Below are 12,173 nucleotides of genomic sequence, written 5' to 3'. Positions count from 1 at the left end.
AAAAAAAAAAAAAAACTAGCTTTCATTGGCTGTTACCAAAATTTCCTAATATGAAGTGACAGGATCTGTGCCGGCTGTGGTTCCTCTGAAGGATGTTAAGAGGCTCAGTGGTGGCTGTGGCTGACCACTGATTTGCCGCTCCCCAAGCCCTTTTCATCCCCTAAATGGGAATCAATGTAGCATGAATAAAATTAAACGGCCATTTAGTTCATATTTAGTCACTATAACGAAGCAATAGCTGGCTTGAGAACAATCTTTGCCAAGCCTTGGTTCCTGAAAGTTTTCCCATCCACTAACCATAATGTACATTTCAAGTGTCAAGAGAAAGGAGACTGAGTCCACCAGTGAACTCAGAACCAAGAATGAGATGGTAACAGGAGGCAGCATGGAGAAGGCCTGGGGCTGATCTGGTAATAAAAGAGGTTTCTGTTAAGTACCTGCTTAGACATTCTATCACTGAAAACACCTTCCTTGGTATCCTTAGATCAAGTCATTTCCCTCCAATACATAGCTCTTCACACACCATACTCCTGTATCACAGTTGCAGCTGGGTCATTCCTTACTTCCTTGGTCCTTTGATGGCAATGACCCTCAGTGAGTTCCACTGAGCTCATGACCTGCCTGTGCAGGGCAGAAATTACTACAGCGAACACACAAGCAGCACAGAAAAAAAAAAAAAATTAGCTGGTTGACGTGATGAATGAATGAATAGGTAAGCAAGCTGGATCCTAGGCGCTCCGATAGCATGTAAGAATACCCTAGTCATTCTATGATATTCTCCTCAAAACTAACGGCCCATGTCTTCCTGTCCTGAGCTAGGCTCTAGGAAAATGCACAAATTGCACACCAGCTCCTGGTATCCTCACCACCAACTACCTCCTCTCTGCTCTTTCACTCTCTTTCTCTGTCCTAACTTCTCTTGATATATATTCGTGACCAAGTTGCTCCCAGCTGCAAAAAAGAACAAAACAAAACAGTATCCCATCACCTCCACCTCAACTAGTTGTTCTTATAAAGGCTGAAAAAGACAAACCTGATGCCTACTTGCAAATTCTCTTGCCACTTCTCTGCAGACCTCACCCTAAAAACCACGCCTCTATTCTTAAAATGCTTTGCTCTCTGACTTTAGTGCCACTATTCCCCTGATTCCTCTTCTATACCATACCCTGTCAATTCTATAATCGAATACATCTAAAAACTGATCTTCTTCTTCCTCAAACCATTAATACCTCTTGTCTTTATGGCTGCATCAGTCTTCTGCAAGACCTCTCGGCTCCCTCCAATCCTTCTGCGCAGTGAAGTCACAGGTTCACCTCAGTAATGCTCCAAAGTAATTTCACTGGTTCTATTACACTGTGACTCTGGCCCTCACCATCAAGTGCCTTTGTACCATAGAGTTTAGCTTACAATGACAAATACAGGCCCCATGAAAGAGCTATTCTGTTTGATCTTCACCACAATATCCAGTGGACTCCTGACATCTTTATATATGTTAAAACATATTCAAGGTAATGTTTTCAAAATACTGGTTTTGGAAGACTGGTTCCAAATACTGGTATTCCCACCATTACTGATGAAAAAAGAGCAGAAATCTTACTCAGAGTCATTAATTTGTGCTCCTGACCATCATTCCCGGTTTCTCTCTTAATTTTGTCATTTGTGGTCCATGTCCCTGCTCTGAAAGTCATCCAGATTATGCATGTTCCAAATTATACAGGCTCTTTATTGCACTTGATCTAAAGACTTACTTCTAAAGCAGTAAGTCTTCCCAAATATAAATAAGTAGAATAGTTGCTAACACAACTTTCTGCCAAGTGAATGAGTCTCACTGTAGCCACATGAAACACTGTAAATCTCTTGACTTTAAGTAGAAAAAAGGCAGTTGCAAACAATCCCAAGAATTTGATCAATGTGTACATAATTAGAGACAAATATTGCTCTTGAAAAATATACCCTGCTCAGAAACACGGTCCACGTTATGAGTTTTTCTACATTATGAGCATTTTATGAATATTAAGTAACAGTACATGTCTTTATAATCTATGGCTCCTGATGACCACAAGTCCAAAATGTGTTTCTGAACTTCCAGCCTATGAAGCTATACAAAGCCTTTCATGATTCAGTACAAACCACTGGTTCCATCTTATTGGCTGCCACTTTTATTAGACATTCAAGTTACATTAAAACACTGTCTTCTCCACATATGCTTGGCTTCCTGCCTTTACTCTTATCATCCTTTTCTTTGCCATGTATTTCCCACTTCTACCCCTATTTCCTAAATATCTGGTACCTACACCACTGTCAGGGTGCCACCTCCTCCAGGGAGCCATCTGCGCCGCAGCATTTTATCGGAATCTCCTAATGAAATCCCACCCTGTCCCTGAATGTTTCCTATCTAACTCTACATCTGTCTCTACCCCAGGCCTGGGAGGTCTTTCAAGGAGGAGACCATGTGTGCGCCATCTTTGACATCTACAGCACATTTCATCAGCTCAGTTCAGTTCAGTCGCTCAGTCGTGTTCAACTCTTTGCGACCCCATGAACCACAGCACGCCAGGCCTCCCTGTCCATCACCAACTCCCAGAGTCCACCCAAACCCACGTCCATTGAGTCGGTGATGCCATCCAACCATCTCATCCTCTGTCGTCCCCTTCTCCTCCTGCCCTCAATCTTTCCCAGCATCAGGGTATTTTCGAATGAGTCAGCTCTTCCCATCAGGTGGCCAAAGTACTGGAGTTTCAGTTTCAACATCAGTCCCTTCCAATGAACACCCATGACTGATCTCCTTTAGGATGGACTGTGGTTCCTTCAAAATAATGAGGGCTCAATAAAAGATGTGTTGGGGACTTCCCTGGTGGTCCAATGGCTAAGACTCCACACTTGAACACAGGGGGCTGGACATCCATCCCTCGTCAGGGAACTAGTTCCTACATTTCACAACTAAAGATCCGCAGGCCTCAAGGAAGATTCCGCGTGCTGCAACTAAGAACCAGGCAGCCAAATAAATATTTTTTAAAAAATAAATTTAAAACTGTGCACAAGGCACTGATCTACCAGCCGCAGCAATGGCCTCCAAGCAGTGGCATCTTCTTCCCCCAGGAGGGAACCATTTTTTTTTTTGGCGGGTGGGGGGTGTCAAGCCAGGCTTCAGCATGCCTGGAGGTTAGAGCACACCCGGGATGCCCACATTTGGAGGAGCAAGCCGGAGTCTTACTCCAGAAGCTCCGGCGCCGCTGCGATCCACTGCATCGGGCAGAGAGACACGCGGAACACGCGAGCTCCGCGCGGGGCGGCCATGGCGCGGATACGTGTCTGCGAACGAGGCCACGCGCCAGGCACGCGGGGAGGCGGGGACGGGGGAGTCGGTGCAGGGCGCCTCCCCACCTACCTTCGGGGACCCCGCAGAGCTCGGAGGGCTGCTCCCGCGGGGAGCCGGTGCAGTCGGGGACGGGGCCGCGGGGACTGCAGCTCTGCGACGTCGCCGGCAGCCCGAGCCCGCCGGCCCAGAGAAGTCCGCGCGGCGCCGCTTCCGCCCGCGCTCGGCAGCGCGCGGGGAGGCCCGGGCCGCGCGCCCCACAAGGCCCCGCGGCGCGCTCGGCCGGGGCCGCGGGCGGGGGTCGGCCGCGCCGGGAGCGCGCTTCCCGCCGCCGGCGTGGGAGCGGGGCCGCCCGGCCCCTGCGAGGGTCGGCGCCGCGCGACGAAAGCTGAGGCGAGGCCGCGCGCCTCCCCGAGGACCGCGCCCCCTGGGCTTGCAGCCGGAAGGGGAAATCGAGGCCTCGGAGGAGGAGAACGAGCCCTAGGGGAGACTTCTGGAAGGAGATACGGTGATGCCAGCGAGGGAGGGAGCGACTTGGACAGGATGAATTCGAAAACGACTTTTCTTTTCCCAGAAACGAAATTAAACTTGTGTTTCTTCCAAGAAATTGTGGTCATTACGGAATGATGTTGCTCTCTGTTCACCTTTCGCATCATATGTGAGCCTTACATCTTCCAAAAAACGCTTCCATCGTTTAGAATCCCAGTTCGAGTCCAAGCATCCTGAGGACAGATTCTCTGCAGGTTTCTTTGGTGTTACACGCAGTGCTTGATCCCTATTGACTAGAAATCTCAGTATATATTTATGGTATAAAATAGCGAGCATGTCTAAGTGGACATCTGTATGTCTGAATTTAACTAAATGGATGAACCTTTTATAATACATCTGCATCCAATCCGTTATTGTACATTTCTTTAAAACGTTAAGCATCGTTTGTTCTAGCCATCTGCCCCTTAACGAGAATCAATGCTGTAAAGTCCATTGTAAATTGTTTAATATGTTCTTCATTAATCCTGAAGAGGATTTCAGGCAGGCGAAGACAGAATTATCTTGAACTATAAATTAATGAACCCTCGATTACTGTTTACTGTACTTGCTGTTCTTTTGGAGACATGTAAATCCAATCATAGTGCTTTGATCACAGACATAATCTAGGGTCACAGATTATGCAAGTTTGTCCATGTTGGTGCGAGTGCGAAATGCTTTTCAGTTCCACTCATTCATTCATTATGCAAATTGGACTGAACTCCTATTGTGCGCCAGGCACTAAGCGAGGCATGATCGTTGCCCTTTGCAACTGTGCAGTCTGGTAATTAAATGGGTAAACAAACTATCAAAATACAGTGCAAGCACTGAAATTCTATTGGAAAACTGCAGAGTCAGTTTTAAAACGTTACTCATTCTCACCAAACCGTGGTTAAGTATCTATTAACCTGACAAACATGTACCGTTTTTTTTAAGCTTCTGAACATGGAGTGGTTATGGATTTTACAAAAACGTATGGTAGAAAATAACTTCCATGAAAACTGTACAAGTTTTCAGATCGCTTTTTGTCTTACTCATCCCTAGTGGGAGGATATAATATGTATGTAATAAGTCATTAAATGTTTGGTGAATAAAAATTAAATGGATTCCCAGTATCTTAAAACATTTAATTTGTGCTTTTTAGAGACTTTTCTATAAATATTGTGATCTGGCTGTGTGTACCAGAGCCCAAACAACTTTTCTAAACAAGTTTATAAAGACCAAAGGAAGGTGAAAATGTACAAAGATGCACCTGCAGTTTCTTAGCTCTTCTTGTTCATTGCGCTTAAATGTAGAATATTTGAAGCGGGCTTGAGTACAACGTCAGAAAATCATGCTTCTCTCATGTAAGGTTTCAAGACAACAAATTCATTGATTGCCAATCTGTACATAACAGAGGAAATTGTTAATGGCACCTACACATTTTCAAGGTTCAAATAAAAATACAGGAAAAATGGTTTACCTCTGTGCAAAATATGAAACTTTAGATGGAGAAGAATACTAAGTTATTATCAACCAGTTTAATATAAATTAAAATAAGAAGCTGGACAAAATATGTACAAAAGATGTAATCAAGGAACAATGATAATTGTTAAAAATGGGTTCATGTTTCTTATTTTTCATGATAAGCTATTTCTTTCCTTTTTTTTTTTCTTAACCACACTGGGAGGCCTGTGGAACTTCCTTGACCAGGAATCAAACCCATGCCCCTTGCAGTGAAAGTGTGTAGTGTTAACCACGGGACCACAAGGGAAGTGCAACAATACTAAATTTTAAATGGCTGTTTTAACCACAAAGAGCAGAAAATAGAATATCTGATAAAATGACAAATTAGAATGTAAATCATACTTTTAAAAGACTATTGTTAAAAATGTTATTTGATTTCATAAATATTTGCATTATTTTAAAATATACAGTTGTGGAAATGGTAGTAAACTGTTCTATGAAGAAATAGAGAAACGTCAATAATTCCTAGACCAACACCCATTTGTTGTTCATTCGCTCAGCTGTGTCCAATGCTTTGTGACCCCATGAACTGCAGCACTCCAGGCTCCCTTGTCCTTCACCATCTCCCAGAGTTTGCTCAAACTCATGTTCATTGAATAGGCGATGCCATCGAATCATCTCCCTTGTCTTCTGTTGTCCCCTACTCCTCCTGTCTTCAATCTTTCCCAGCTTCAGAGTCTTTTCTAATGAGTCAGCTCTTCACATCAGGTGACCAAAGTATTGGAGCTTCAGTTTCAGCATCAGTCCTTCCAATTCAGGATTGATTTCCTTTAGGATTGACTTGTTTGATTTCCTTGCAGTCCAAGGGACTTTCAAGAGTCTTCTCCAATACCACAGTTTACACCCTTTTACAAAGGAGAAAATTAAGCTCCGGGTTCAATTTAGTAGTTCAAGAAACATATATTATATTGTGTCCTAAGTACAAATTAGAAAGTCCTTGTTCTCAATGATCCTGCCATGCAGTAAGGGAGCAAATTTTACCATCAAGATAATAATAACTAGCAAACACTGAATATACTGTTCCAGGTAATCATGGATTGTCTAATTTAATTCATCCTCACAAAATTTTTAGAGGGAAAGTACTGTTTTCTAGTCTTATGTTACAGAGAGGAAACTGAAATTAAAATTTAGCTTGGTTAACTCATCCAAAGATATTAGTTAGTAGATGATCTTACACAAAATGCGTTAACTTCATCCCTTCACTCTAGCACATCCAGGAAGCCAGCTAGGACTCTGTTTAGCTGCTGTCCTTTAATTCCGTACCCTGTACAGAGTGTTTCATCCACTGGTATTTTAATATTTTCAGCAGTATCTCAGGCAGTGAACTGTGCAGTGTTTTTAACCATTCATCAGACTTCTTGGAGCTCAGTCTCTTGGTTAGACCTGATCACTTTCACATCTATTTTAATTTCATATTGGTATTTCTCATCACTCACTTTTCTGTGCCCCATATTTTATTTAAATTGATCTAACAGCATAACATAATTTTGAGCAGGTTATGATCTCATGGTTATTAAAATTAACATTATTCCACAAAATTCTATATACTACTATCTTTAATAGTTCAACTACTGTTGACGCAAAATAAGTAATTTATATTGTCATGTATATAATTATTAGTTATAGGCCAGATGGCATCTTGCAAATTTTCCCTCATCTTTGTCAATATGATTGGTATCTTTGCTTTAAGAAGAATAAAACCTTGGGACTTCCCTGGAGGTTCAGGGGCTAAGACTCTGTATTCCCAACACAGGAGCCCTGGGTTTGATTCCTGGTCAGAGAACTAGATCCCACAAGCCTCAACTAAGAGTTCTCATGCTGCAACTAAAAATCCCACATGCCACATACAAGATCGAAGATACCATGTGCCTCATGTAAGACCTGGTACAGCCAAACAAATTAGTATTTAAAAAAAGAAGAGTAAAATCCATAAAAGCTTCCAAGTGTTTAAGACCAGTGAAAAGTGTTAGTCAAAGTGTTAGTTGCTCAGTTGTGTCCTACTCTTTGCGACCTCATGCTAGCTCTCCAGGATCCTCTGTCCATGGAATTCTCCAGGCAAGAATACCAGAGTGGGTAGTCATTCCTTCCTCCAGAAGATCTTCCCAACCCAGGATCAAACCTGGATTTCCTGCATTGCAGGTAGATTTTTTACCATTGAGCCACCAGGGAAGGCCTTAAGACCATTAAACTACATCAAATTCATGAAAAAAAATAAGTTTTTTAAAAAGCATTTAATTTTATATTTTAGAGTTTCGAATTCTAGAAAGAGGAAAAATTGAAAACATTTTCAGATACTCTCACTGTTCCTTTCTTTAACAAAAAGAGGAGAGGATATGTCTCTTTTTAATATACTTAAGATTCAGTTCAGTTCAGTTCAGTCACTCAGTCGTATCCGACTCTTTGTGACCCCATGAATCACAGCATGCCAGGCTTCCCTGTCCATCACCAACCCCCAGAGTTCACTCAAACCCATGTCCATCGAGTCAGTGATGCCCTCTCCGTCGTCCCCGTCTCCTCCCACCCCCAATCCCTCCCAGCATCAGACTCTTTTACAGTGAGTCAACTTGTCGCATGAGGTGGCCAAAGTATTGGAGTTTCAGCTTCAGCATCAGTCCTTCCAATGAACACCCAGGATCGATCTCTAGAATGGACTGGTTGGATCTCCTTGCAGTCCAAGGGACTCTCAAGAGTCTTCTCCAGCACCACAGTTCAAAAGCATCAATTCTTCGGCGATCAGCTTTAAGAATTACTCATTTTACACATAGATTTTTGTTTCATTTTTCTGTATGTTTCTTTTAAAGCTGAAGATTCTCTGTGAACTCAAAATAAAAATGTCTTAAAAATATATTTGTTTTCAAATATAATCATTTAGGCAAAGTAACATTTTAATTTCAGGGAAAATTAAAAATAATTTAGCTTTAAAAGAAACATACAGAAAAACAAAACAAAAATCTATGTGTAAAATGAGTAATTCTTTTTATATGAATAATATTTCCTAATTTATGTGATTGTAAACTCAATTTTTTTCTCCCAGTAATCTTGATTCCAGCTTGTGCTTCATCCAGCCCAGTGTTTCTCATGATGTATTCTGCATATAAGTTAAATAATCAGGATGACAATATACAGCCTTGACGTACTCCTTTTCCTATTTGGAACCAGTCTGTTTCTTCCATGTCCAGTTCTAACTGCTGCTTCCTGATCAGCATGCGTATTTCTCAGGAGGCAGGTCAGGTGGTCTGGGATTCCCATCTCTTTCAGAATTTTCCAGTCTGTTGTGATCCACACAGTCAAAGGCTTTGGCATAGTCAATAAAGCAGAAGTAGATGTTTTACTGGAACTCTCTTGCTTTTTTAATAATCCAATGGATGTTGGCAATTTTATCTCTGTTTCCTCTGCCTTTTCTAAATCCAGCTTGAACATCTGGAAGTTCACATACTGTTCAAGCCTGGCTTGGAGAACTTTAAGCATTATTTTGACCAACCTAGACAGCATATTAAAAAGCAGAGACATTACTTTGCTGACAAAGGTTTGTCTAGTCAAAGCAGTGGTTTTTCCTGTAGCCATGTATGGATGTGAGAGTTGGGCTATAAAGGAAGCTGAATGCCGAAGAATTAATGCTTTTGAACTGTGGTGATGGAGAAGTCTGAGAGTCCCTTGGACTGCAAGGAAATCCATCCAGTCCATCCTAAAGGAAATCAGTCCTGAATATTCATTGGAAGAAGGACTGATTCTGAAGCTGAAACTCCAATACTTTAGCTACCTGATGCGAAGAGCTGACTCACTGGAAAACACCCTGATACTGGGAAAGATTGAGGGCAGGAGGAGAAGGGGATGAAAGAGGATGAGATGATTGGATGGCATCACTGACTCAGTGAACATGAGTTTGAGTAAACTCCAGGAGTTGGTGATGGACAGGGAAGCCTGCAATGCTGCAGTACACAGGGTCGCAAAGATTTGGGCATAACTGAGTGACCAACCTTGATAGTATATTAAAAAGCAGAGACATTACTTTGCCAACCAAAGGTCCGTCTAGTCAAGGCAATGGTTTTGCCCGTGGTCATGTATGGATGTGAGAGTTGGACTGTGAAGAAGGCTGATCACCGAAGAATCGATGCTTTTGAACTGTGGTGTTGGAGAAGACTCTTGAGAGTCCCTTGGACTGCAAGGAGATCCAACCAGTCCATTCTAAAGGAGATCAATCCTGGGTGTTCATTGGAAGGACTGATGCTGAAGCTGAAACTCCAATACTTTGGCCACCTCATGCAACGAGTTGACTCACTGGAAAAGACTCTGATGCTGGGAAAGGTTGGGGGCAGGAGGAGAAGGGGACGACGGAGAATGAGATGGCTGGATGGCATCACTGACTCTGTGGACATGAGTTTGAGTGTACTCCGGGAGTTGGTGATGGACAGGGAGGCCTGGCGTGCTGTGATTCATGGGGTCGCGGAGAGTCGGACACAACTGAGCGACTGAACTGAACTGAACTGAACTGAGTGACTGAACTGAACTGGAACTCAATTTTTTGCATTTTTCCTTTTCTCCAAGTAGCACATTAGTGAACTTTTGTGCTTTTTTTAGATCGAAAAGTTTCAGTTTTTTATCACTTGAATTAATTAAATGATATACAAAATAAATTAAACTAATCCAGCAGAATTCTAACCACCGCAGAAGGCCATTTTAGGTCTGTTAGGAAATAAAGTTACTGTATTATGTTATCAAGTATAAAAGAAGCTTGGGATAATCTTGGAAATCACATAGGTATGTTAACAATTTGGAAAAGCCATTTTAGAGGCACTATATATAGAAAGCTTTCTGGGAAAAGAAAGAGAGCCTGCTGAAATGCAGACTCCTCAGTTCCTATGGATTCATTGTGATTTTCTGAAAGGCTAGGTAACAAATGCTAACAAAGAACAGTAAGGCATAATACATACTATGAAAAAAGATGTACTTCACTTTTAAAGCATTAATTTTATATAAAAATAATATAGGAATTAGGCAGAAATATCAAGGAACACTCAAAATGGACACTAGTAAGGTCAACCATTAAAAATGCCAACAAAATTAATTTAGTAATGGTTAGCATTTTAAAGTGACAATATTTTGATCTTATTTAATAACAGAAGTATTAATCTGTGTCAAACACTCTGGATAAAATATTATGTTAAAGAAAGGAGCAGCAAGATTATCTGAAAACAATTGTATTCAGTAGAGCAGTGGAAAATCTACCAGTGGAAGAGTGTAGTGTATAACTGTCCTTGCTATAGTAAGAAATGGAAACTGCTTGGGTATGAAAGACAAGTATTAAAAATACTGAGGAAAAGAGAAAAACTCATCCCTTATATTGTTTTATCTAGCAGTATATCTGATTTATCCTTAATTGAGATGCATTCTTCTCTCTCTTTTTTCTCTTTTTTACATTGATAGGAGGCATAGAGTGTAGAGATTGTGGGCATAACTATGAACTAAGACTGCTTGGTTTCAGTTTTTAGTTTGATTCTTAGCAGCATGTGACCTAGGGCTTCCCCAAGAGCTCAGCCGTAGAGAATCCACCTGCATTGCAGGAGATGCAGGAGTCATGGGTTCAATCCCTGGATTGGGAAGATCCCCTGGTGGAGGGAATGGCAACCCACTCCAGTATTCTTGCCAGTGACCCAGGATAAATTGCTTGAATTTAAGATTTTAATTTCTGAATTTATAAAATGGAAATGATAACAATTGACCTTATTGTAAATGATATAATTCATACAAATAGTTCAGTCTATCAACTGAAAAAAATGCACAACCTCAAAGTTGGGAACTGTGTTCTGTTTAGTAGGCAAAACTGAGGACTTAAGTCTGGGACACAGCATCTCAGATAGCTCTGAGAGACTGCTCTGAAGAGGCAAGGGGGAAACCAGGATATATAGAAGTTTTTACAATAAAGATCAAATAGACAGAAAGGCAAAAAACTACTGTTACTTAAAGAAATCCAGATATCTCAAGTTAAGGAATTTAGCACTTTTCTATGCATAGGAACATGCAAGAGTCCAGGCTCACTGATATCATTCCTTTGATCTGCACCTCAGCTCTCTGGGGCCAGTATCTTGTGCTTTCTCATCCTGAATCTCCTCAGGGTGCTTCAGGGCTGGGGCTTCAGCAGCAGCTGACTGGTAGATGGAGGGCATCCTGCCTCTGTCCTAAGTTCCATCAAGGCTTTCTGTCAGTGCGGTTGTAATGTGATGACTTGATGGCTGCAACATTCTTTGTTTACTGATACAGCAGGCAATGTTTTCATTCACAAGTCCTTAGCACACACTACATTTTACATAAATACTAGCTATTATTATTACCTGAATTTTTACTTCCTTGCATACTGATTATTTTAGCAACCCCAAATATAAACAAAATACATTTAGCAGCCCCCAAATATATTTAACAACCCCAAATATAAACAAAAATAGATTATTATAGTTCATTTTGCTGTGTTTCTCTGAGCATCAGCCAGTAAGTATGGTATCTACTCTCCATAACAAAACTCTCAATTCCTTTTATCCTTAGTAACAAGAATTCATAAGTAAATTTTGATCTCCTATTAGAACACAAATTTTTCAGTGAATTTTCCCAACCACTTTCCATTAAGGCTTTCCATTAAGCCTCTCAGAATCACATAGAAGACCACTGTCTTTGAGCACATCTTTAAAATTAAGATTTGTTATAGAAAGTTGTAATAGAAATTTAAAATGTATTCCAACCAGCCAAAATAAACTTCTTCATAGTGTCCTCAAAATGTAAGTTTTAAAAAGCTGTGTAAATATAATCTAAAATCCAGTATTTAATCAAAGAAAAG

At 41.2% G+C, this 12,173-nt stretch overlaps 1 protein-coding gene across 1 annotated transcript in view; it reads right to left on the bottom strand.

The window, feature by feature from the left end:
- MEI4 (meiotic double-stranded break formation protein 4) overlaps nucleotides 1–11,511 on the bottom strand; it is a 252,811-nt gene extending 241,300 nt beyond the window's left edge. Inside the window, exons 1-2 of the mRNA XM_055433321.2 lie at nucleotides 11,408–11,511; nucleotides 3,389–3,849 (exon numbers count right to left, since the gene is read on the bottom strand). Coding sequence (XP_055289296.2) covers nucleotides 3,389–3,849; nucleotides 11,408–11,511 — 565 coding nt within the window. The remainder of the gene's footprint in view (nucleotides 1–3,388; nucleotides 3,850–11,407) is intronic.
- Nucleotides 11,512–12,173: the final 662 nt, after the last annotated feature.

Source organism: Moschus berezovskii, chromosome 10, assembly GCF_049115385.1.
Source record: "Moschus berezovskii isolate FMDL1 chromosome 10, NW_MosBer_1.0, whole genome shotgun sequence".
In the NCBI taxonomy this organism is placed as follows: domain Eukaryota; kingdom Metazoa; phylum Chordata; class Mammalia; order Artiodactyla; family Moschidae; genus Moschus; species Moschus berezovskii.
The sequence above is the reverse complement of the archived record's forward strand: the minus strand, read 5'-3'. Positions and strand labels throughout refer to the sequence as shown.